Source organism: Camarhynchus parvulus, chromosome 1A, assembly GCF_901933205.1.
Source record: "Camarhynchus parvulus chromosome 1A, STF_HiC, whole genome shotgun sequence".
In the NCBI taxonomy this organism is placed as follows: Eukaryota; Metazoa; Chordata; class Aves; order Passeriformes; family Thraupidae; genus Camarhynchus; species Camarhynchus parvulus.
The window spans coordinates 31,386,516-31,414,191 of NC_044586.1; the positions used below are offsets into that span (position 1 = coordinate 31,386,516).

Sequence of the window (27,676 nt, forward strand, 5' to 3'; positions counted from 1 at the left end):
CTAGCTATTGTGAAAATAGACCCCAAATTCTGTATTTGCCCTTTTAAACATACCTGATTGTAAAGCTCAGAATCTGCATTTCTGAATAGAAAAACTAAAGCATTTCAAAACTAAAGTAAATCTTTATGGAGATGCCTTTTCGTCTGCTGTTTCCAAAGTCTTTGTGTGGATCTATGAGTTTTGTTTATGAAATCAGAATGTGCTATTTATGATACCCTGAGGAGCATCTTGTGTTCTCCCTCTCTGAAATGCTGTGTATATAGCCAATCATCAGTCCTGTGCAGTTCATTTGACCACAATACTGAACTACGCTGAGATTTGTTTCAATGTTGGAAGATGACATAAACAATCTCAGTGGTTTAAGGTAGGAAAAGTTTATGAGAAACAGCTTTTCAAAAGCTTAAAATAATTTCATAGCTTTTATAGAATCTCAGAGTCATATAAAAGTTTGAGTTGGAAGATTTGACTTGGAAGGGACCTTAAAGACCTTGTAGTTCCAACTCCCCTGCCACAGGCAGAAATGCCTTCTACTGCACCAGGTCACTCAGAGCCTCATCCAACCTGGCCTTGAACACCTCCAGGGATGGAGAGGCCACAGTCTCTCTGGGCAACCTGTTCATAAAGTGATGAGGCACCAGAACCTTACAAGAAGTAAAGAATTTCTTCCTAAGATCTAAGCTAAACCTGCCCTCCTTCAGTTTAAGGGCATCCTGCTTTGTTTTATCACTATGTAGAAAAGTATATTAAGTATTCCTTGAACACTTAATTGCCTGAAGACTGAAACTGTAATGAGGTAAAAAATGACCATTCAAACAAATTTCAGCAGCAGAGGTACCTGGTCATTTTGTATGTTTAGAAATGGATTCTGATCTCACACCTATCAAATAATTTTAAATTAATTAATTTGCAATATACCCAAAGTAAACTTGTAGAGTAGTGCTTTTCCTGCCTCATTTTGTGTCTGATGAGGGACTTCTTCAGATCAGTACTGGCTTATATATTCATCTTCTGTTCTATGCTGTATTTTAATATTTGAAATCAATATTCACTTAACACCTGAATTCAGGCTGTTAAATGTATAGGCATGACATGTAGATTTGGCCATTTATGGAAATGAAGACGAGTTCAAGTCTTGAGTCTGAATTGATGAATCCTAACTTCATTTAAAAAAAACATGATTCAATGGTGTCTGTAGATAATGGACAGAAATTCTGCTAATTTAGAGGGAATTTATATGGGTATTATAGTGGAGGTATTTACCAACATTTAAGAATCAAAAAGCTGGGCTTTAGGATCATTGAAATTATTTATTAGTTGAGACAGAAAAGCAGAATTTGTGTAAGCTTATGTTCAGAATTATTATGACAGAGTAGGGCTTTTGAAACCATGCCATTTGTTCTGTAGTACCTTTGACGTCTGGAAGATAGAATCAAAATCAATAGAAATTCTTTAAGGTTTTGATGTCCTTGTGAGTCATAAAACCAACACGCAAAATCAAGAAGAATGTTGAAGATCAATATGCCTGTCACAAGAGAACAAGCTGAAGGAATATTTTTAGATTAGGGGGTGTTTTCATGGACTTAAGCTACAAAAGTTAGAAAGGTCCAACTAGAAAAGTAACACTCTACATTTTGTTCTTAAACTGACAATGATTGCTTCGTTTTTCTCAATCAAGAAAAAAAAAGAACTTTTCAGTTCTGCTGAATAAGCTTGGCAAAGAAAGCAGAGAGCAAATGTAGACTTTCTTTAGACTAAACTGGTGAAAGACTTGAAATTTTACTCTTGTTTAGAGTCACATTGAAAGGTGCTACTGTGTTCCAGATCAAGTGTGCTATATAGGAAAATAATGTTTGTGATTGTAGAAATGGAATATAATCATTTGAGAGCCACAAACAGAAGCTGATCAGGACAAAAATGTGATGTATTTGATCTTATTTTATTCCCTTGGAATTTGGACTTCAGTGTTTGTTTAAGTTGATTGTCTGGTTTTGGGTACAACAATCCTAAATAGATTAATGATATTTATCCACACTTATTTTCTATTAATCTGTCTCGGGGCATGGGAGTGGGAGGGGGGTATTTTGATTTGTTTTCAGCAGCTCTGATGCCATCTTAAAGAATCCTTTTACTTTCCAAAACCAAGAACATAGCATGGAAACCATTAGGAATTTAACGTTAGAAGTCAGAGTATGGAGGTACTTGGAAAGCTGTCTGTGGACATGCTTTGTCGTAGATGTTTTTAGCTGGATGTCATAGACAGGTATTTCTCAGAAATAATATTACAAAATTTTATCTGCATTGAAAAATCATTTGCTCACCTAGATCTCTGCTGTTATTGCTGTGTGCTATTGTGATGATCATTAGAATTTAAGAGGATTTGGAGTCTATCTAGGAAAAATTTAGTCATCTGTCTCTTCACCCAGATCACCAACCTGTCTTTCATGTTTTGGCAACCTGTTTAAAAGGTTACATAAATGGTTCAGTGATTAAATGAGCACATTTGCAAAAAAATTGCACATTATTGAAAGTTAAATCAGTAAAAAGTAATAAAAAGGAGTATGATAGCAATTAAAACTTTTTCTTCAACAAAGTGAAAAGCAAAAATTTATCTTTACTTGTAAGACACTGAAGAATTTCCATGCTTCCTTAGGAGCACTTATTCTGCCTTAATATATTCATTAAATCAAGAATAGAACAAGTATGAAAACAATTTAGCTGTGTGGTTCTTCACAGTTTAGATCTGTTATCTGACTACGCAAGAGCTGAAACTTCTGCAATGTGCCAGACTTCAAACTCTTTGTTGTTCCTGTAAATATTTGCTGTGCATTCATTACAGTAATAAAATCATTGAAACCGTAATGTTTAACAAGGATGGATTTTTGGCAAAGTGTTTGTTCCCAAGCATTGAAAAATCAAGAAAATCCCTCCAAATAATGATACACAATATTGCATTATTTTATTAGCCTGTCATCTAAAAGGGACAATTGATTTTTTTCTTATTTATTTACTTACTTGAAAGTGGTGCTACCTAAAGATCCATAGAGGCTAAGAAAAATTGAACTCTTTCAAATACATTATAAAATGACAATGTTTTGCACTAGTGTTTAAAGAGTATTCTTATTCAGCTAAAGGGCTGTTAAGGATTTGTGTAGATACAGGTGATAATTCAAAATGAAGGCATAGTGATGTCTGCTTTTTAATGGATCAATAAAAGATTATCATATGAAAAAGCCAGCTATATTGATGCCTGTCAATTAATATATCCTATGATTTTACATTTTTTAATATTGTGTAGTTGCTGTACATCAACCAAAATTTTATAATATGTCTGTTGAAGTATGTCACTTAGTCCACCTGAAAGTATCTTTTAGCACTAATTGATGGCTAATTTTGTTTGGTGGAAGCCACAGTTTCGGTAGTTTTAATTTGAGAACTATTTGAACCATAAAGAAAAATAAGTGAGGGAAGCTATTCAAAAGACAAACCACAAATATTGAATTACTGATTGTGTAAAAAGCAAGACTATGCTAATGAGATTACACCAGTCCTTTTTCTGTTACTTGAGACAGATGTAATTCTCTTATTTAAGCAAAGTGTTTTAAAGTTCAGTGTATTTGTACAACCCCCAAAGACACAGATTGTCTCAGACAGTTTTAATTCCCACTTTTGTAGTTTCCTATAATTGCTTGGATGAAATGTTGCCTTCAAGTCTTGGTCTTGGCTCTGAAATCAGGGGGAGTATATGACTTCTACAGGGGCTGTAACTTGGAATTTTTAGTGAGCAGTGAATCAGCCTGCTCATCAGAATCTCATATTACAGCAATTTTCAACATTTACGTTAAGGAAGACTTGTTTAAAGTGGTGCTCTTACATCTCAGATTTTGGTCAGAGTGATTCAAATGGTCTTTAAAATAAGCACTTAAACAGATTTTAAAAAAAGTTTCAAATTGAAATTAAATTATTCACATCAAAGTAAGTTTATCTTGATGTCAATTAAAACTAAATTTAACTTAATTTGATTTAATAAATGTTGCACAAAATCTTGGCTGCTGCATGTAGTTACCAGGTAGTACTACCTAAACTTCTTCCTCCTACCCCATGCCTTTGTATTCTAGGACAGGACAGTCTTTTAGGGTGTTTCTGACTCAGAACCTATGCAGACAAAATATAGTGACAGAAGCCTTTAAACTTACACCAGCTTTCAAAAATGGCATCCTACCAGTGTCTGCTGTGTTTAATACATAATGTTATTCATCAGCTAAACCATTTACTGTATGTGCTCATAAAAGCAGAACAAAACAGAGATATCTAACTGCAATTTAACAAAATTTATTGTTCATATTAGCGAGATCTTCCAGCTTATTGTAGTACACAATGTAAAAAAAAGAAAATTAGGACCTAAATCTTTCTATGCTGATTATTGCCTGAGAGTAAGCCACAAAGCCAGAGAGAAAACATTTTCCAGTAGCTGCATGGAAATTTTAGTAGCATTACCAGTAAATAACCAATATTTTAAATACAATAAAACCTACTTTTATATGAGCTAAAAGAGTCAATGAATAGTAGAGAGTGTTAACGTACCTGCTTTTCTTGACAAAAACCACATGAAATGTATGTTGCTGTTACTAACAGATGGGAGGCTGACAGAAAACTAGCACTTTATTTTACACCACCTGGCTTTGATTCGTAGCCTCTTGGTACTGTTTTCCCGTAGCACAAGTTTGGCATTCATTGAATTCTATATAAAAGAGTAAGTCTTGTTCTCACACTGTTAAAAAAAAATCAATGGCTAACTTCTGTTTCATCTTTCAAGCTAACAAAAAAGTGTCCTACCACAAAAGCAGGATAGAAGACAAGACAGTGTTGACTGTCATGTCATTTGTTCCTTTGCATCCTTAATGGCCTTAACGTATTGTTAGTATGTTTGAGTTTTAAACCTCTCTGCCTATAATGACCTAATTTTGCAAATACTACGAATGGCCAACATGGAATTGAATTGTTAATAGACTTTAAAATTGCCTGCTCAGTATTTTTCTGGTTTCTTATGTATATTTACCACTTATTTTTTTTTTTTTTTGCAGATTGTAGCTTTGCGTGAACAAAATGCACACATTCAAAGGAAAATGGCAGCTGGGGAAGGGTCTGCTGAATCAGAGCATATTGAAGGAATGGAGCCAGGGCAAAAGGTTCATGAAAAGGTATAAAAATGTTAGTTGTCATTAAATATAACAATCCATATGATAAATAATCAGGCTTTAGATTTTAGTAATGTGAATATTTTATGGGATGTCCATTTAGAGTACTGTCTGCCCACTGAAACCAATATGGAAAAAATGAGCTTGTTTAAAGGGAAAACAAATGCAAATGGGCAGGTCCTTGCCCTTTGATAGGGTATTGAGTTAGATCCACAGCTTATAACTAACTTTTCTTGGAATTTTTTGCATTATGCTACAATTATGAGTACTACATGCTGCTGAGTGATCCTTTGTATGCTACATAGAGAAGAGCAAGATGTAGTGGCATGTATATTTGGAAGGCTGTATATGCAAACATTCCTGAAAAAAAAAGAGACCCTAAGGGGGTAACAGAGACACAAAAACTAGAAAAAGTAATTTTGCTCTGTGCTGCTATAGATATTCTTCCAATTTCTGTCCATGCTCATATAGAGAGAAGCTACTTAGGACTCCTTCAGTAGGAAATAGGTGTGTAGAATTCAGGCCAAGTATTTGCTGCTTAATGCAGAGATACAACAAAATGTAGACACTGATTTCGTAAAAAAGGTTTTCTCCTCAGCCTTAGATTTCCACATTGATAAAAACCAAATTGAGCATCTTCCTCTCTTGCTTCAGAATTAATAAATTAAAATGATAGCATAACATAACATTTGGCAGACAGCTGAAATCAGTAGAGCTGCTGTGTGGATCTCTAATTGTGCATTTTTGTGTAATGCCATATGATGAACAGTGGCATAAATCATACTTAGAAAAAATAGCTGTCATCATTATTTATTCTATAGTCAATCCAATTTACAATGGAGCACTCACAGTGCAGGCATTAATTTTACACATTTTACAGTTTGTGTGTTTTTTCTTTGAGTAATCTATATGGTTGAGAAACACACAGTAAACAAATGCTGTTCAGCTACACTTCCCTTTCTGCAAAATCTTATTCACAGACACATCAGTGAAATTTTGATAAACAGTGTTCACCCCATTCAGTTGTGCTTTTAAATCCAACTACACTGTTGAAAATCTCTGATATCCCACTTCCTTTGCAAGTCGTGTCTTCTGATTTGAGCTGTTGGGTTCACTGCTTACAAGCAGAACTAAGTAAAATTAAGACTATCCTGTCTTTAAGAAATCTGCATATTTCAACACTAATGAGAGGAATGAAGTCCAACATAACATATTATTGTCATCATTTTTTTTAGTTGAAAGTTTCTAGAATATTATGTCCAGAAAACATCTATTATCTAAAAACAATTTAGGTTGGTCGGGTTAAGCTGAAATAAAGGTTTTTGCTCCTTATGGTAATGAAAACCTACTGGGTAGGGAGTTAAGAGGAGTCTGTATTGACACCAGATCAACCAGTGCACTCTAATTTACATCCTCTGTATGAGCAGCTCTCTACCTTTCCACATTTACATTGGTGGCCATCATCAATTCCTTATTATTTAGGAAAGAGAAACTTAAAAGCTAGAAAATATATAAACTTGCAAAGAGGCCAACTTGCACAAAGAACTTTAAAGGACTTCGAAAAATTGTTTCAAAGAGCACCTGAAAAAGATCACCTGCTGTGAGAATTAAGATGCAACCATTTCTGTTATCAGATATTCTCCTACTTAGATCTGGCTTGCTGCCACCCAGATCCTTCACTTAATCTCTAAGGACAATTGCCTGATTTCCCCACAGGTGAAAGCCAGGAAAGAGAGAGCTCCCAGTGAATAAGGTGCCCAGTGGGAAATCTAGGGAAGCAACTAGGGACGCTGCAATGGTGGGACTGAACAGCCAAAAATAAGATACTGTGAATAAGGAGTTTGTTTTCACATAAGTTCATTGTTTCCTACTGATATTTATTTCACCTTCCTCAAGAACCATGAAAGTTGAATTATTCAGTAAAACAGTATTTTCAGAAATGATCATGTGCAAATTAGGAAGCATTAAAGTTGCTTTGAAAAAGAGGAGGTCCTCTGATGTTGTACACCTTAAATGTCCACCATTACAATATCCCTTTCAGCTGCAATTGTATTTTGCTTGTTTCCCTCTCATAATGGAGAATATTCCTAACTTAGGTTCCACATATTTTAATTCAAATATTAAAAAAGCATTGCAATAATTCTTTTGATGTCAGCGGAGTTTTATCAGAGATTAATTAGCCTGAGAAATGACTATTGGTATCCTCAAAGATGCCATGGGTGTTATCAAAAAGTTTCCTGCTTGAGAAATCCAGTTCAGCATGGATTTCTGTTACACTGAAGGCACAAAAGCTAAGTATTTAAGTGAAGTGTAAATCAGGGTGTTTGTCCTTGGATGCACACTAGTCCTATCTATAGTAAGGGCAGTTTTACCAACAGAAATTGGTAATTCCCTTCAAAACAATACCAGAAACAAAAGGAAGCAGATACATATACCAGGAGAGGTGAAAGAGCCTGATATTTCTGGTGCCATGAAGACCAGATGCCACATTTTATGAAGAATTCAGTACCTTATATACTTACTTTTTGCAAGAACTAAACAGCTGGGTCTATTTTGCTTTATAAAAAACCTCTGGCTGTCACATTGAGCTTATTTATGAATCATGGTTTTTTCTTCGTACCCATAGCACTAACATATTACAATAATTAAATCAAATGTTCAAAATTAAATCAGTAAGTTATGAACATAAAAATCTGTGAAAACATTGACAAAAAATTGTAAGCATTGTATTCTGTAGGAGTAAAAGGTGTTTTGCCAAGGCAAACACAGTGAGCTAAAGTGTTCAGAGTGCAAATCTAAATACTATTAATAAAAGTAGCAAATGTCTTTCAGAGCAATCATCAGAATCTGTTCTGGGTTTTGGACATGATTATTTTTGGATTTTCAGATGCATGTTTTTGTATGATTAATAGAAATCTGCAGAAAACTTCCAGTTTCAGCTTTTACTGAAAAAGTTTATGTCACATACGCTCCTTTGTTTTGAAAGAATAAATAAAAAATCTTTCAACTGACAGCACAATGAAATGGCAGAGAAAGGAGTGAAGAAAGGACCTATGTATAAATGTGATGTATAAAAAATATTAGGAGCTGTGATTCTTGCCCCAAAGCCTATACATTCCACATTAGAGAAATAGTACAAAATACATTTCATAAACAGATTATGAGTTTCTTTACAACCAGTGCAGATATATTTCTGTTTTTAAATAATATCTTACTGGAATGATATTGATTAAGCTAATTAAAGAATTATGTTCTGAGAGGGCTTAATGAAGGTTGATGGCTTGACACGCCTGGGGAGGTGAGGGGTATTGGGTTAAAGGAAACATGGATAAAAGCTGCAGCTGGGATTAGAAGCCTTCACAAATCTAAGGACAGTATGCAGTGTTCTTTCAGAAGGAGTCTAGGCAAGTATTTTGTAAGTATTGTTCTGCTTAATAGTTTAGTTTGGCTGCATAGTCATGCATGAATACTTAGTGCCCCACACTGTAGCATACAGAGCTGCATTACTTATGCATAGTTTAAATGATAAATCAATAGACTTCTCAGGTCTTTGTCAAGAAAGCAATTCTTTGCTTGTTTCCTGTAAATTAATGTGCCTTTCATTCATACAAGTTTCCTTTCCTTTCCACCTACTAGAAACCCCTATATGCTACTATATGTTAAGCCTGTTAAAGCACAGCCTTAAAGGGGCAATTTCACATTTCAAGTACTGTGATAGCTGACAGCATTGATGTCAGCAAGGCTGACTGACCTTTGCTGGCTGATTTACTGCAAGGAGTTGCCAGGAGATGATTTCTAATGGCAGAATAGGGAGGCTACTAAGAAAATGGTACCAGTCAAAGCAAATGAGAATTGATTTTGTGTGTGTAGTTTGGTTGGAACAGCTAGATAGCCCTCAAAATAAAGGACCAGTAACTGATTTCTGTCTTCGAGAGCTGAGAAAGTCTTCTAATAGTGTAAAATAGAAACAGGCAGGCATTTTGGAAGGGACCAGCAACAAAAAAAAATGCCCACCCATAAAGTGAACGCCCTCCCATCCCTCATTTTGCAAAAGGACTAAAGTGGGACAGATGATCACAGGCATCAGAAAGATGAATGAGAGCTGAAAGCTGATCAGGAAACAGACATTCTAGATCTTTAAATTAGTAAAAAAAACTAGGAGTCTTTTGATGGCTAAGTAGAAAGATCACAAAAGTGAGGATGTTTAGAGAGAAAAGTGCTAGAGAAGGTAGCTATTTTTACATCAGTAGTGGGGTAGGGAAGAAAAATTTCAGTTGAGAGAATATTGTAATTGATAGCTAATTAGAGCTTGGAGACAATTCAGAGTAATTGAAGAGGAGACCTCTAATGATCAGATTACTGCCTGACACAGACCAAAATGTGTGAAACAACCTAGAGAAGTAGAATAATTTTTAAGTACAGAGGCAATCAACCACTTAGAAATGATTGTGACAGCTTAGGTTTAATGCTACTGGTTTTGGCATAGCTTTACACATTCTGCTTTGTGTGCTGGTTATATGGATGATGATCATGCTGCTTTTGCTTGTTTAGTTGTCTTTTGGATTTGGTCTATTGGATAGCAAGGTGTCTCTGTTAGTATCAGTTTCTTTCGAATGTTTTGCATGAGGCATTTGAATGGAAGAACTCTACACTATAGTAAAATGCATCCTCTGGTTATTTATTCTTACATCTCAAACAGCATCAGTAAGTCTTACTGTTTGCAGCATTGATTTTTACTCTTGCTTTCATAAAAGTAAATGACCTTTATAATTTAACTCCGTTGTTACTTTACTTACTGTTTGATATTCCTCAACTATAGAATTCAGAGAAGTTTATTTGACTTGTGAAGTAAACTGTATTTCTGTCTCTTCGCTGATGATGTGACCTTCATGACCAGATTTTTTAAGCTGAAAGGAGCATCTCCATCATTACAAAGCTAAAAATATAAAAAAATCTTTTTTTCTCCTGGGATTTGGGACAAAATTTTCCAGATTTCCATGTGAGGACCATGGTGCAATAGGGATTTATGGTGCAATGTACTTGGCAATACTCCTTTAAAAAAGAAGTGTCAATTATTGATATTCACCATTTAGACTGTCCTAATAAAGAGTAAACATAAGACACACAATTTTATGGTTTAAATAAACAAAACCACAAATAAAAAGGGAGAATACACATATACACAAAACCCCAACACAACCCAATGCTTACCATAAAAATACTTGTTTCTTCTAGGAGTTCTAAAAGACCAGAATTCTGAATTTTTAGATTACTTTCAATTATCAAAGATACCTTATGGTGAGACAGAGTTTAATTTAGTCCTCTGACATGGAAATGCTTGTGCATATGGGCATCCTGTGAATCACCTGTGCTTGTACAACCAAAACTAAGAGGCACAAATGAGGAATTCATTAACTCACGTTAATGAGTCCTGTCTCTGCTGCAGGTTGTTCAGAAATAACCTCATGAGATCTTATTGGTTTCCTTCTCACCACTCTCTGGGGTTAAAGTCTAGCACAAAACACATAATTAATTACTGGTGGATAGTATTTAGACCAAATATTTTGTGTCAGATGTTTTACAGCTGGAGAGGAAGTATCACCTGGAGACGATTTTTACTTTCTTGGGATTTCCTTTAAAAAAATTAGGTTTTCATGTACATTTCACTACATATTTAATTGAACATAAGTTCTTTCTACAGAATGAAATATAAAAGAACTTTGCTATATAACCTGGGACAATTTTACTATTTCTTTTGCAAACTTCTGTAAACTGCTGTCCCTACTGGTCTTTTGGGGTTTTTTTTATTATTTTACCTTATGTGTAACTCCAGTTAGTTTGTCTCCAGTGTTATTTTGCTACTGTTTAATTAAAGGGCAGTATGAGTTAGATTAACAGAGACTGCAGTATTACAGATTAGCCTTAATTAACAATTTCTCATGGTGTTCCTTTTACACTTTGTTCCTTTTCTTCTTGTTTTTTTCTAGTAACCTAGTCTGCAGCTGCTTTCCCTTTTGTTATCTCATGTAGAGAGCAGCAGCAATATAGGGGGGATTTATGGTTATTTGTAATGCTCCAATTTGCTGTCCTTCTTCCTGCTGACACTCCTATGTGAGCAGCAGATCGTCTTACTGCTGTGCTTTTTGGATCTTGAAAGAAAGAAAACCATGGCCCAGTAATGTTATTTTCCTTTTCATTCTTTCCAGTGCTAGGGAACATTTACTTTTCTCCTCCTTTTCCACAGACCTTAAGAAATTAAAATTTTACGTCTCCCTCCAGATATTTCTTGTTTAATCCCTATTATGCTCTCATCCCTGTCTATGCAGTGTGTCACCTGTTATAGTTAGTACCATCATTGTCATCAGACTTACTTGATGGTTATTCCATCCTTTTTGTTTCTACTCCTATCTTTTTTGACTATGTTTGAGTGAGTGTAAAGGCTTTCTTTATGAAGGAAGAGTATATTTAAAACCCATAGTAACAATCATGTCATTTATGCAATATTAGTTATTTATCTAGTATGGTGATATGCTGATGTTAGAGGAAAAAAAAGCAAAAAAATCCCAGCTTACAAAAACCCACAACAGGCATCCTCTTGCTGTTGCTCTTTCCCTTATTCTTCCCATGAGAGGAGGGATGCAAGTGCTGCATTGCTGGGTAGAGATGTCATTGCTCATAAGCCTTTGTTTGCCCTTACCTAGCACAAGAAAAGATGTCTTGCATTTCTCTTGATCCTTTTAGTCCAATGCCATCCAGATTTCTCATGTGGCTGAGAGAGGGGCAGGAGCAGAGGCCAGAGGCCTCACAGTGTGTGCAGCAGGTGAGCACACACTGCAGCTGTGTGCACCTGCCACATCTGTAGAAGGAAAGAAAAACGAGGGGGGAATTTTGTGATGATGCCAGGTCTGCAGCATTGAAGTCTCAATAAGTAAATGTGATAGAAACAGATGGACTATTTGTATTGGTAAACCAGCTAGCAAAAAACCCTCAAAGCATTGAAGCATGTGAACTGTTTCCCAAATTTCTTTTTTTGAGGAAAAATAGCCATTGGTCTTAGATTCTTTCCTGAGAACGAATTGAACTTAAGGAATGTGTCCACGTGTAGCATTTTCCTGACCACTTTGATAAACAGCATCCTAAAATTTGTTGAAGACTTCATCTGGATGATTAACTTCTAAGACAGATCTAGGGACCATGTACATTTTTTATTTTCTCTACTAGAATGTTCTGACCAGTTAGAAAGTTTTCTTTACCATTCCTTCTTTAAAGATTTCCTCATTGGTTCAGATTACTTCCAGTACTTTCTTTTCCATCACCCCAACAAATTTGATACTATTTCTTTCATTTTTGGCCATTTGGGGTAATATAGGGATATGATAGTTAAGAATGTCTATTTTGAAACTTTTTTTTGAGTATGCTTTTCTGAAAAGTTTTCCTGTAGTGCTTCAGGTAATAATTAGCAGAGATCCATTTGATTTCATTGTTTCAAACATTCAACTAATAGTTTATTTACAAAGGATTGTAATTAATATAAAGCAACAACATTGTAATTGATTTATTAATTGCAGTTGCAATTGATAGACAGCATCAACAACAAGCTCCTTAAATACCAGGAAACAAAAAAATTCAACCAGATTAAAAAAATTCAGCAAGAGAACAAACAAGAAAAATAATCAAACATGGACATTATTCATAAAACTGATAATAGAGAAGATGCTGCAGTTCTGTCCTTCCAGCTTATTCCATAGGAAATTTCTCAGGAGATGGGGAGGTTCCTGTTCCTTTCACTCATTCAGAAAATGAATTGGAATCACCATCTACAGAATGCCCTTTCCTTCTACTGACACAGTATATTTTCACATTCTTGTTCAAGCTATTTTCGTGGGGTAGATAAGGGAAATTATTACCGTAACTGTTGGTAAAACCCCTCCTTAAAAACTGAGGAATGTTATATCAGATATTTTTTGAATTAGTACTTAATAACTTTCTACTTGTGGTCTTTCAAAGTGATTGCTGTACGTAATGTACTTATATAATGGATATATCATAAAATAATAGCAAGGCATAAAAGTGACAAAATGTCAGTTAAAATCCTTGGTAAATCTTTAAAGTATGCTTCAAAATTCAAAATACACTAGATTTTAAACTGAGTTTTTAAAATTTTATTTATGTCTTTACAAAAGCTTTTTTAAAATCCCGATCTTACTAAGGAAAACTAAAATGTTGATGTTTTTAGTAAGATGGAAATTTTAAATACCAACAAGCTCTATATATGAATATAGGAAAAATTTAAAGCAAAGCTGAATGATGATTAGAATTAAAGCACTTGGTGAAAAGAGTTCATTAAAGAACTAAGAGGGAAGTTAATGTGCATAGATCAAAATATCTGCATACATAATTGTCAATCACAGCATTGGTTTAGTAGTGGGAGACTACTAAATTGTAACTGCAATATCACTTGTCTTTCCAGAAATCTCTGGTACCAAGTAAATTAGTAGAAAAAAAATTGTTCTTCAGATTTAATTTATATGAGGTTTAGTTATTCATATCTTAAGGAAAAAATCTTCATTAATGAAAAGAGAATACTTCTCTTGCAGTGAATGTACTCCCAGAACCACCATGGGTTGCCATTTCATAATTAACAGGGTTTATGTCACATAAGGTACATGAACACATGCCATTTATTGCATTTGAGATTTGGTATTTGGCTTATTATAACTTTGCAGCATTCCTGGACTGCTCTTCAGAGAGCTGCAGGGCAAATTCCATGCGAGATAAAATTTACTAACCTGTGGAAACTGCTAAAATTGCTGTATGAGATTATAACTGTAAAAGAGATTATAATTGTCATAGATAAATCTTTATCTTAAATTTTCAAAGTATGGTCGTTTGGCTGTCTTATCCTGTTTGAGTATTTGAGTACTCTTTAGTTTGTGACTGATACATATTAATAGCATTTTGATTCAAGCAGAATAACTGAACCCTTTCAAAATACCAAACTGAGTGTAAATAAGTTTTTAATTTACTATGGTCATCTTACCATGGTGTCCTGAAAGTAGATCAACAATGGCTCAGCAGCTAACATAAAATATCTAAAATATAATTAGGTAGTATAAAGAATACAACTTTGGAACTGAGTTGCTTGATGTGGTGTATTTTTAAAGTAATTTTATTCAGTGATGAACAGTGGGGCAGGTGATCTTGGTCTGGGTTCATTTTATGGCTGATTGAGAAAAGAATTCTGTTAAAGCCTTTAAATAATGTTCTTCAAATGTGCTAGAGGATTTCTGTATTTAGACAATAATAATACAAACTGCTTATGAAAGCTGGTTTCCCCTCAGACCCTTCTAGGAATTTTTCATATTTACATTCCTATACACATAATCACCTGATGAACAATAAGCAGCTTTTAGGACCAATATTTCTGTGTGATGTTTAAAATTATAGTTACAGCAAAATACTTTGCTCCTGTGCTTCATAATGTAAATTTTGCTGATAAAATTGTACATAATCAAGAAAGTTAATGACAGGTTAGGCACTTTGGTTTTATTTTATTCATGTTGCAGGTCAAATCAAATATTTCTGATTTTTTTTTCTTGTTCTTTATGCCTGGTTTTTTTTTTTTTCTCACATGAGACTATTAAATTTGCATGAAACCATAGGCTTAGCCCATGCTGGAAAGGTTAATGTGAATATCTGTTGTAATGAGGCAATACCAGCAAGTCCTGCTGGTGAATGCACTTCTCTCCTGAAATCATTCATTTGCAATATAAATCATATTGCTGAGATCATATCCCACATGCAGCATGTGTTACGGAATTTGGGGGTTTTTTTTCTTTGTAACTATATTCACACCAAGGCTTTTAGCAGCACATAAATTACTTCAGCAGAACTTGTTTCTAATGTAAATCTTACCAGTATGTTGTCCAGACTGAAAGCACTTTCTGGTACACTGAGTTTGTGATTAATTAATGTTGTTTCCTGACTGCAGCATGGTATATTTTGCAAATGATATAAACTTTATTTAAGTTAAAATGCTGTGTAAGTTTAGTTAAGACCAATGAAAGCAATTTGGTGATTTTTAGAAGAATTGTTGTAATCTGTTCTCAAATAGACATAATGCCAAACTAAACCTTTTTATGTGTAGTATTCTGCTCTTAATGCAAGTGTTTACATCTCTCTGTGATGCTGCATTCTGGAATCCAATGATATGAATTAGTCTTATGCTATTTTTTCATAACTATAACTATCTTATCTACTGTGAAAATGGTTTTTTCCTTCCTAGTTACTTTGGTAATTTTTAAAATAGTCTTTGCTTTAGAAATTCTTTAGCTAGAGTCCACGTTAAAAGATAATTAATCAGTGTTGCCTCTCCATTAACAGCGCCTATCCAATGGCTCAATAGACTCAAATGATGAAGCCAGTCAAGTTATTGAGCTTCAGGAGCTGTTGGAAAAGCAAAACTATGAAATGGCACAGATGAAGGAACGTTTGGCTGCACTGTCTTCTCGGGTGGGAGAGGTAGAGCAGGAAGCAGAGACAACAAGAAAGGAGCTCATTAAAACAGAGGAAATGAACAGTAAATATCAGAGAGACATTAGAGAGGTAAGGAATTCACCATGTTCACCTCATATTTCTTGATTGTTCTTCCTGTGATATCCACTGCAAACTGATAGAGGCCAATGTATATGAGCATCAAAAGTTGAGCGCTAATGAAAGCCCCTAAACATAGGAGAGAGAAAATTTAAGTTAAGAAATAGTACTAGAAATTTATTCTTTTCTTTCAATAAATGAAAGTAAAATTTAATTTTCTTTCCTCCTCTTAAATTTGTGGTGTTTCTCAGTATATCATCTCTTAGGCAGATATTCTCCCTATGTGTGGATGGTTGGCCTCTAGAATCTATTTTTGTATGCGTTAGTTATCTTCCTGTTACACTGGCTTTCAAGAAAAGACTGGGTATACTATCAGTGCCATGGTGGAATTGTGTCATAGGTTGGACCTGATGATCTCAAAGGTCTTTTCCAACCTAGCTGATGCTCTGATTCTGTATCATAGCTACAAGAAATCACAAGGAAGTCTCTTTAAAACTGAAGATATACTACTGAGCATACCTTACAATCTTGTCTACTACTAGCATGAAAATTAAACTGGTAGAAAAGTATGTAGCATTTTAATTGCATGGTTCCTGATGGGGGTTTTTCTGTCACATTAGGCAATGGCACAAAAGGAGGATATGGAAGAAAGAATAACTACACTGGAGAAGCGCTACCTCAGTGCTCAGAGAGAATCCACCTCCATACACGACATGAACGACAAGCTGGAAAACGAGCTGGCCAACAAGGAAGCCATCCTGCGCCAGGTGCTGCACCTGCATCAGTCACTTCTTTTCTTCATGCACAATGAAAACTGATGACAATTTCCTATAAGAGGTTTCTGTTAGGTTAATCTGCTCAGTTTTAATCAGCCGATCAGTAAATCTAAAAAATCCTAAGTTGTTCAGCATCCCTAAATTTCCCATCAGCTGTGAACAATAATTTCAATGTGTACATTCAGTGCTGGAAAATAACTGTGTTTTCTGATAGTCTTGCATAAGTGCACACAGTCTTATTCCCTAACTAGTAGAATATCATTGCTTCTTATGTGACAATTTTGGAATTTCATTTTCTATAAAATATCTTAAGCTAAAAAAATTCCTTTCTGCAGAAAAGATCAGAATTTGCATACAATATATTCTAATGATTTTACAGATGAGTAGAGTGCAAATACAATTTTAAAATGCTAAATTAACTGTGAATATGTTTTAAGGAAGCTTATAACATGACTGTGCAGCTTTCTCTCATGGTGCTTTGTTTCCATGGTGATTCCAAATCTGGAATGTAAACTGAACATAGAACACTGGTTTGTAATTCGAAGAATATGATACAAACTGAAAGCAAACATGAAGTGAATATAAATCATACTGTATCATTCAAACCCAGCCTCAGTACCAGACTTTATTTTTCCTAGCATGTCTTTAAACAATTTAAAGTGCTGTATGGGAAATTAGCCTGTGTGATGTGATAATCTCTGCTTCTATAATTGTATGCAGATATATTTGCACACACAAGCACACATCTCCCTGTATCTGTGCGTGTATATATGTATTTGGTACTTCTTCAGGGAAACTAAACCATCAGAACTCAAACTCTCCAGCTTTTGCCATCTTCCTTAGACTATTTTAAGAGGTATCTTCAATTGTCAGGGAAAAAACCACCCAACGATGGAAAAAGTAAGGTACTTGTATCGGAGTTCTTATTGTTGCCAATATAAGTCATGCTGTGCTGCAGAGTTCTGCCTACTCAAAGCAGGAATCAAAGCAACTAGGCTTAGACTACATATGGTCAGACTTAAAGTTGAATTGCAGTATTGAGATGAGAAAAGCCTAGCTTTTCATGCTTTTTGAAGGATTAAAAAAGAATCTACAATCACATTACTTTTTCACTTTTGTCTTGTATTACCTGGATTGAACAAGAAAGCAGCAACCATTAAAAAAATCTTAATTGTGTGCTGCATCTCAGTAGGCCAGAAGATGCTGCAATTATAAAAAGTCCTCCTATTTCTCTCTAATACTTATCACAGCTCACTCAATTTCACCTCTGTAAAATGAGATTTAATTGTAATGAATGAAATGTCTGTTTTAACTTTTCATGATTGCCATTCATTCAGAAAATTATGTTTGGAGATTTATTCAGGGAATTCTATCCTTTCAGAATTGCACTTCTTTCCCATTTTAGCTCATATGTAAATTCTTCTGTAAGATGGACTGTATTTCTATTTAGCAAATTCTCGCTTTACTGGCGCCAGTACTATTATTTTGCTCAGATAAATACTACATCTATCAGTGAAGCTTTTTCATCTTAATTAGTGCCATCTTACAAGTCCTTTTATTCACCTTTGTGAGATCCTTGAGCCTCAAATCAGTAGTTAGACTGGCAGCCTACGTTGTTCCATGCTTGAGTTAATGCCTCTCCAGTAACCTCTCCCACACCAAGGGTTGTCTTGCCTGTTAGTGAGTGTTGCTATCATTTCACTAATACTTTAGAAAGGGAAGGGAAATCCTTAATATTGATTTTTATGTTTTTATACTTGTTTATCCATCTTTGGCTTTCAGTTGGAAGACAAAAACAGGCAGCTGCAAGAGCGTCTCGAGCTGGCTGAGCAGAAGCTGCAGCAGACGATGAGGAAAGCTGAAACCTTACCTGAAGTGGAGGCTGAACTGGCTCAGAGAATTGCAGCTTTGACTAAGGTACTGAGAAATAGGCTCACTTCAGAAGCCCCATTGTTTAACACTGATTTGCAGCCTGATTCCTCACCTTAAGGACAAAACAAAGGTAACATCGAGCCAGTTTGAAAGAAGAAAATGTTTCTTTATAAGTATGTGAATGGGAATGGTTTCAATGCTGTGTTTGTAATTCTTAGCATTTTGATGACTGGAAAAGTAGTTATCTGTAAGTTAGCCATACTAGGCTATGCTTACAAGGGAGTCATGTATTTCCAATACAACTGAGCATTACTTACTCTAGGAGGACCCATTTTACTGCATAGGAGTTTCTAATTTAAGGGTAGGCAGTGAGGGAAGTCCCTTTCCTACAGGTACTTAGGTCTTCTGGATGTTTTCATATACCATGTATATAAACAACACCTAGTTTTATTGCACTAAGTGCTATAAAATCAAATCCTGGTGGCAGGTGGGATCATTTGTGCAACACAACTGAAAACAACTTGCAGTACATGCTTACGAGGTTTGCTTTGAATGATTCTTTGTATCATATATCTGCAAAGAAAAATGTGAAACTGAGTGATTTTAATTTTTCTTTTTATAAATTTGTTATATGGCTGCTATCATAGAAAAAAAGAAGATAAATTTTTAGTAGTGTGCTTTTTATATTTGGCCTCTAATGCTTTCAGGTGTGCATGTAGTTAATAATATAGTTCAAGTATTACCAGCTTCATAAAGACATATAATGTGGTTTATGCTTTGTCCCTTAAAATTAGACAAAGAAAAATGCATTTAAGACACTGTATCATATATAATTCTGATTTATCTAAGCTTTCCTTTCTCTATTACCAAGGAATGCTTCTATTTATGTGCTGAGCTCTTTCTAAATTTGATGGACTTTTTGCAGGTCCTATGTTTTCCATATTTAGTGAAGCCTTAAATGCTGAGCAGCTCATTAATAAAATCTGATTTTAAAGTAATTTAGTTAAGCAGAAGAAACAAAGAAAGGAAGGCTTTCAGTAATCAAGGGTTTGTGCTGTCACTTTAGGTTTGTATGAATGGGTGTCAATCTGAAACAAAGACTGAAAATTGAGGGAGGTGGTGGGGGGAGGAAGGCAAGAAGAATCAGCAGAAAGAGCTACATGAAATACCAAATAAATTTCATTGGATTTTAATAAAAACTCAGGTGCACAGAAGAGCAATCCCTTGGCATTTTAACTTTTTTTTCTTCCAATTGTTTCTGATTCAGCAAATAATCATATATTCTAATGCCCTCAGTAGCTTAAAAATACTGTTTTCTATTTTAAGAGGATTTTTCCTGAATAAGTTCTCCAGCAATTAGCCACCAGTAAGTATTTGGCAGTCTCAAGCATGTCTTTTCTTGCAACTGCATTTTTCCTTGAACATATTTTAATGACAAAAATCCTAAGAAGAAATCCCATTTCAACCATGCAGAACACACAGGGACTTCCATGAGACACTGTTGTTATTGTGACCATAAAGCTGCAATATACATCTCCGTTTGTCTTCTTACATTATTTCATGGGATGTGGCTAGAGAGCTGTCAACAGAGCTGATGATCCACCCCATTTCACTTTGATGTACTTGATCAAAGTTTTTGCCAAGCAAGAAACTCTGAGAAATAGGTTGTAATGCTGGTTCTGCTCATTTCTCAGTGGTTACATAAAAAACTGAAGACATGTATTTCAGTTAAAAGTGTGATGCCTTGGAATATATGACGTGAAGCAGAATGTCATAATTTGGCCAATAGGCTAAATAAGCCTGTGGCCTGTGTGTCTTGTGTACAATTTCTTTGCAAACTGCAGAGCTTATTAAAGTGCTGCTTTGAGAGCTCTGAAGTTTAAAGTCCATTACTTTTCATGGATCACATAAATGAGGCTCTGAACCAAGGATGCTGCAATCACTGCAGCTTACTTAAGCAGTTTTAAGTTAGCTAGCTGGTGTGCTCTTACGTGTGGTCAGCTGCAGGTCTGACAACTGCAGGTCCTGCCTGAGGGGCTGAATAATGCTTAATTAATTTTGCCTTGGTTGGATTTTGTGCCAGTATACCTGCTGTCTGTAGCACTCAAATTATCTGGCTGCAGAATCCCCAAAGCCTGTCTGCCTGAGCTGTGTGATCACTGCAGTGTCTATGTTTAACAAGCAAAAGAGGAGCCACCAAATCAGCTACTGTTTCTGCACTTAAAAAAAAAAGTCAAAACTGATTCTCCTTCCTTTAGTACTATCTCAATGAAAGTGGCTTCTCTGAGATTAATGGGGTTGCAATCATATGGAAGAGGTGAGTTAAGCCAAACATGCTTTATGTGTATTTTAAAGTGAAGTAATGGGGGTTATCTGCTACGCTGTGGGTAAAATATAAGACCAGTTACTTACATGTGGAGATAAACCAGAAAAAATATGTTCTGGATTTGTCTGTGATTATTCCCCACCTCCACCCCAACCCTCATAGATTTAAAAGTTGCATGTTGCAGTTCTGCACTCAATTTTTTTTATATTCTTGCTCATAATAAATCTGGGTTGGGATTCTGCAAATGAAGGATATAGACTGCTATCCTTCTATCATGTCAGTTTTTAAAATTAGTTGGTTTTCCTTTTTTTATGTATATAAGCTAGTGATATGTCTTTCTGCTGCTTTTCCATGCCCAAACTAGTTCGTAAGGAGTGAACTTCCAAAAATTTGGACTATACAGTGAACTTGGATAAGTACCCATAAATTTACCTGAGTCATTTGAACTTTTCTTTGGCTTTGTTTTCACTGTGTTCTGCCCATTGGGTGACAACTGGAGGGTTAATCAGCCTCTGGCAGACTAACCTGGAACAGCATGATCCCATATCCTGTGCTGTCCCGCCTGGCCATCACACTGGTACCTGTCTGGTCATGACAAGTAGCACAGCTCTCAGCATGTATCCCAAGAGTTAGATTCCCATGACTCATTGAGCCACCTTCTACTCACTCTCACAGTATTGGTCTGTTTGCCTGCTCTGGAGAAGAGGCAGTTCCTAGTAGAAAGAACCTCCCTCCTGTATTAACCTTTCTTTATCCCACAAAATGTTTATTTTCCTCAGAAGGGACAGACATGGGAGCATCCAGAATCTTCAGATGGTTAGTCTGTCAAACACCAGTTTCTCCTTGCATGTGTTCAGGGAAGGGGTCTATTAGAGCCAGCCAGCATCCACCTACTTCCATTCACTCACTCCCACTAGCAGTCCTTCACCCTCTGGGTGCCTGTGCAGCAGAGGTACCAAGTCACTTCTCTGATCACAAGACAGCAGTCAGCATTTTACACCATCATTCTTGTATGCAGGTCACCAGAAATACCAGCCACGTTTGTCAGCTGCACTAGAGAAGCACTGAGATGGAGAAGAGGAAACCATATCATAATAAACCACATTTAGCATAGTAACACCTTCAGTTAATTTTAAAGGTGATAAAAAAATGACTTGAGAGTTGGAGGCAAGTGGGACATAATGCTTGTTTTGTGTCAGTGTGGGGTTGTGGTTTGCTTTAAGCGGAGAAGAAGTTGCAAAATAAGTAAAAGGAGTATTTCTGCCATGAAAAAGATGGAAAGAGGGGAAAGAAGTTCCCCTGCAAGGAGTGGATATAGTTAATACAGAAACCTCTCTGAGAACAAGAGAGAGAAAATATGATGTGTTGATAGGAGAAGAAAGTTGATAAATCCTCTTACAGGCAGGGAAAAAAAAGAATAAATACTTTGTGAAGGGGAGGGAAGCTAAAGAAATTTTCACATTTACAGCACATTCTGTCTTCTCAAAACACCCCTCTTTGCTTCCTTTTTCTTGGGAGATTTGCCTTGATAGGAGAAAGTAATGAAAGAAGCAACTTTGACAAAGCTAAATTGAAGGAGTTGCTTACTAAACTTAGGAGGTACAGAAGGTAGTGGGAAAACAAAGGGGAAAGAAGGTGTGACTATCTAGTGACTGAAAGGTTGAGGTTTAGAAAAAGGGGAGCCAGTTCATTTTGTCACATTGGTAACAGGTGAGATGTAAGCAAGTAGCTGATAACTTTGTGAGCTGTTGCAACTCTGTCACCCTGATCACCTATTTTCACCTTCAATTTCATAGCTCAGTTCAGTAATGCATCCTTTCTTTGTGAATAATGCCCTTATTCCGAGGATAGACTAAAGCATAGGATGCCAGTAAAAAAACTGGAGTGCAGGTGTTAAGAAAGTCAAGGTCTCAAAACTTGGGGAATTGATTGTACCATTAGAAAAGTTTAGATTTGTTCCTGCAACTCAGCATGAAAAGAAAAAAAAATATGGCACCTATATTATACAAGTGATTTCTGCATCTGAATTTGCGTTTCTTTCTTTTCAACTAAGATACAAAGACCTAGAAAATGTGCAGTTCCATCAGTAACAGATGATGTGAAAGCAACATCTTTTTTGTGGGTGCATTAGCAGCAGGAGCACCAGCAGAGTTTTAACAGGGCTAGAGATCACACAAGCTGCTTTGGTATTCCCTCAATGCAGAGTTTTCCTGGCTGTTACTACTTTGTGCTGGCTATTCCATGGCCTAGAGAGTGCAAAGTGGACATTAATACTCAGGCTGGTTTCTCCTAGGGGTCAGACATCATTACCTTTTGTCCATATATTTTGAATCCAGTTTAAGGTGCATGATTTCCCAAGTCTATTTTTAACTGAATGTTCTGGCTAAATGCTTTAAATGCTCATTGCTGAATATCCTGCAATGTGCCTTCTGTACAGAATAGGAGCAAACAGGCAGGCAAGTCTTATATTGAAGGAAGAATGTAGGGTAAGGCCTGCCAAGCAAGTAGTCATGTAAGCTCTACTTTACAGTTTTTAACTCAATTAATTCCTAGTAAAACTAGTTGGAAGAAATCCAGCTTTTCTTTAGGAGTCTGAGTCCACAGTTGTCTGTGCTGTCTCATGTGTGCCTAAAATTCTGCTGCGGAAGCATGACAAGCACTGGTGTCTCAGTCTCTGCCTTGTGCTCAAACTACAAGGCTGACATGGACACATTCAGTATTTTATAGGCTGACAAGTCTCTCAAAGAACTTATTCTTTATAATCTCTGGGTCTGACTAAGACAAATGAGCAAAAAAAAAAAAAGTGTGACTGCCACAGGTATATCAATCCTAACTGGATGGGCTGGGGAAGTCCTTAGGAAAGGATTTGCAAATCCCTTAGCTAACAACTGACTTGCTACAGGGGATTTTTTGTTTGGAGGGACCTCTTTGAGACCTGGTTGAGGGCCTTCCTCAATGTAAAGGGTGGTGGGAGGTGTTGAAACCCTCATTTTGGGAGTGTGTTCCAGCTGGGGACACTGGTTCCTGGAGGTCTTTGTCTGCAGGTGGGTTTCTGGAAGTCAGAGAAGATGGGAGTAGGTACATGTGTTTCTGTCTGCCCTTTTGATTCCCATCCCTGCTGCAGGGACCTGTGCCTGCAGTTGGCACATAATAACCAGTAGTTGAAATCACTAAGCAGCTTTAGAGCCCAGAGTAGATACTAAGTCTGTGCACCTGTGCTTGCTCTCTGCCAGACAAGCACTTGAGCCTAATTATTGAATATTTTGTCTATAAAATAATTCAGTCCTTTTAGAGTTATACAGAATAACACTTTCAGAACAAATGGTACATAAAGGAAACATAAAATATTTGAATACATTAGCAGTGTTTAGAATAATGACATTTGATTTGGTTCTAAGGCATCTTGAATTTTAATTAATTTTCAAGTTTCTCTGTTCTACCAAAGAGATGAAAAGGTAGCATATATCTTGCTGAATTATTAAGGCAGGAAAAAGTTATAAAATAATAGGTAGCTATAAGAATCTTGAGGGAACACCATGTTCTTTCAATAATGTTGTCTATATAAGAATTCAGATAACATACATAATTCTGACAATAATTTTATTCCTCCTTTTTCCCCAAAAATTGTCAGACCTAATATCACAACTGTTTTCTGCATTGAAAAGATCTGCTAGACAGATAACCTATTATGACATGGTTTGGACTGAAAAATTTACATTTTATTTTTTAAAAAAAAAGGTAAATTATACAGCTAACTAGACAGACTTTCTTTTAAGGACAGGTTAGCACCACATTTCAGAGGATGTGAATGAGATCCCTTTAAATTGAGTGGTTTTACTTTAGTTTTCTTCATATTTTTCATTAAGCTGCAATTAAATGTATTGAAGTGATGTCTTTAGCTTTAGCTTTCAGTTTTCCAGGCTCTGTACTGCATTAGTATATAACTCTGAACTTCATATAAAGTGTTAGCACCTTCTCCTCACAGTTTAGTTAGGCAGAACAATCCTTTTCCAGCCCGAGAACCAAGAACACTGTTGCAGCTTCAGGCGCAAAAGTTATAAACCACAGTGAATTGAGAAGAGCAATCTGGGAGGATGGGACTTCATAACCTGAAGCTGTAATTGGACAATTTACTCCAATATGTAAATGGACCAAAACTTATAAAAGTCTAAAAACTTGTGACCTATTGTCCATCTTGGGTGTAGCCTTGGCCAGGCTCTTGTACTGCCCAAGGTGTATCCTTTGAAGGCCTTTTAGTAAATAACTACTTTATTCCTTCAACACTGTCTAGCTTCTGCTCTAGATGGCCTCTCAAGGCATCAGAAGCAGTGAAGTTTAAGTAACTTGCTTTTAAGTTTCACAGTCAGCTAATGAAGCTTATAAGGAGTTTAATTTTGTAGGAAGGTGCCCCCAGTGGGTTCTGTATCTCCCTCTATGGAATTGGCTTCAAAAGACGTAGAATTACTTAAGTCTTCCCAGAGCTTTGGTGATTTCAAGTCATCTCATGACCCTTGCAAATGCATTAAGGGGTGGCCTTGAACCAATGCTGCAGCCAGCTCTTAAAAAGGGGAAAATTCTATTCTCTACAGAGCAGAATAAAACTTGATCACTGTGTAGAAAGACATCTGTTCTGCAGTCACAGAGACTTAACTTTTTCAACCCTATCTCTCTAACAACCCAGTTGGGAGAGGAAGGAGTGCATTAGCACTGGTGTGCTGAAACCAACTAAGAAGCAAAATGGAGAGATAGGTTGAAGAAGACCATAGAAGTATTGTTGCTGGTCCAAATTGTAATAAACAGAAAAAATATTTTCAGGTAATAAATAAATTCAAGTACATCACAATATGCCTGCTTCATGACCAGAAACAAGAACTGCACTTCTAAATGAAATTAATTACAAAGACTTTCCCTTAGATTTTGCAAGAATATGAGTTTTATGAATATACTATGAAAATAGTATTAGTGGTCTTCAAGGTTAAGCAATACTCTTGTATTTATACAAAACAGAATTTTCTTATGTGGATGTTTTCATATAAAAAGCTGCAGTGTATGTTTATAGATTACTAGATCACAGGATTGCTTTCTGTATGAACTTTTGGTACTCATAATACTACTGAATTAAAGTTATTGTTAATTTTAAGTTATTATGAACAGCTGGCATTACTTGGATACCTATTACTAATTAATCTGATAAATCATTAGTAGATAAGCATATGAAAAGTAGTCTCACAAAAATACAGCTGTCAAATTAGTATATCTTGTGCATATTAAAGTTTGCTCATCTAAAGATGGAGTTCAGATCTCTTTTTGAAAGGGTGAATCTGACAGAGTGAAATAGCATTTGACAGGCGCGAGCTCACAACTCAGTCATCAGTAGCACTCTGTATGCCTTGTGCACATTCCTGTTTCCATAGCAACAAAACTAATATAGCATTTCCCTTTTTCAAAAGGGCTTTTTTGGTTTTTGAATAACAACATAGACTTGTTTGATATGACAATAACATGAATATTCATGTTTTGGCACAAATGACCTAATTAAGGTCAGCTTCTGTCAGAAATAGTAATGAATCTTTGGTTGGATTACCATTTCTATACTCAGTAATAACTTTTCATTATTATTAATGAATTTTATTTATAGGTTCTTCTTTTATCTGATTACCTTGATCTTCCAAAGAGATCCACCAGGGTGGATCTTTTCAAAGGGATGAAAACTCTATTGTTTATTTGGATGAAAGGCCTTATATAGTGTATTCTAATATGGCATATGAAAGCTTGAGCCTTGTCTCTTTTGGCGTTCTTTCTGTTTTCTAGAAATTAGGGAATATACCATGACATTTCATAGTGGTGTAACTGACTGATCCATTATGTAGTATTTATGCATTGTAATCATTCCTAGAGAATGGTAGAAGAATTATACAGGAATTTCTGATGTTGGCCTCTGAGAGTCTGGTTCTGGTGTTCAGTTTACCAAAACTAAAAAAAAAAAAAGAAAGAGAGAGAGAAACAGCATAAGATTAGACAGTATCGCTTTGAATCCACTCTGTAATCATGTGTCATCAGCCAGCCATCACTAACCTTGTACTTCCATGTGTAGGTTGATAGCTTCTTTAGCATTCCATTATTTTCAGTTTCTCCACATCAACTGCATCTTTTTCACCAAGTATCAGTGTAGTTTATTCCATGTAAAAATCTGTCAGCTAAAAGTATTAAATTTTCAGTCACACTTTTCTTTTAAGCATTCTGTGCTGTGTTCTGTTCAGTGTCAGTGTCTTTAGTTCTGATTTTTCAATTTTGTCCCTCTCCTTTTCCTTGACTTGTTAGTCTGATCCAACCTCTTCTACCTCATCTGATGATTATCAATATGTTATGGAAGCTAAACTACAAGAAATGATCTCCATACGTAGGAAGGTAGTCCTACTGGACTTTACTTTCTATTGCTGAATAGAATCCATCTGATTTGTTTTCATTTTTTAAATTTTTTTTTTAAATTGATAATCAACCATCGTGCAGTTCAGTGCTTCAGGAGCTTACAATTTTACGATGGCAGGTTTGTGTTCAAACCATGCACAGTCTGCATGTTACATTTGGCTGATTTCATTGCTCATAAATAACTCCAATGTTTTGCTGATGCTTGGATGTAACAGGCCTTTGTAGCTGACACATTTCAAGCAATGCTGTTCAGCTGCCTGTTTAAATAAAGTTTATTTTCGGAAAACTAAGTTTGCAGTTAGTAGTAGCTTGCTTTATGTTTTGTTTAAACTTAACTGAAATAAAAACTTCCAAAGACACCTAAATTACAGAAAGAGTTTTTCTATTTTTTTACAGGCAGAAGAAAGGCATGGAAACATTGAGGAACGTATGAGACACTTAGAAGCTCAACTTGAAGAGAAGAATCAGGAACTTCAAAGAGTATG

The 27,676-nt window shown here is 35.7% G+C and overlaps 1 protein-coding gene across 1 annotated transcript in view; it reads left to right on the forward strand.

Annotated features, from left to right (window-relative positions):
- The window catches only part of PPFIA2 (PTPRF interacting protein alpha 2), a 287,472-nt gene that overhangs the window by 205,966 nt on the left and 53,830 nt on the right, over window positions 1-27,676 (forward strand). The window contains 5 exon segments of the mRNA XM_030960984.1: window positions 5,082-5,198; window positions 15,579-15,800; window positions 16,409-16,555; window positions 18,347-18,481; window positions 27,588-27,671. Coding sequence (XP_030816844.1) covers window positions 5,082-5,198; window positions 15,579-15,800; window positions 16,409-16,555; window positions 18,347-18,481; window positions 27,588-27,671 — 705 coding nt within the window.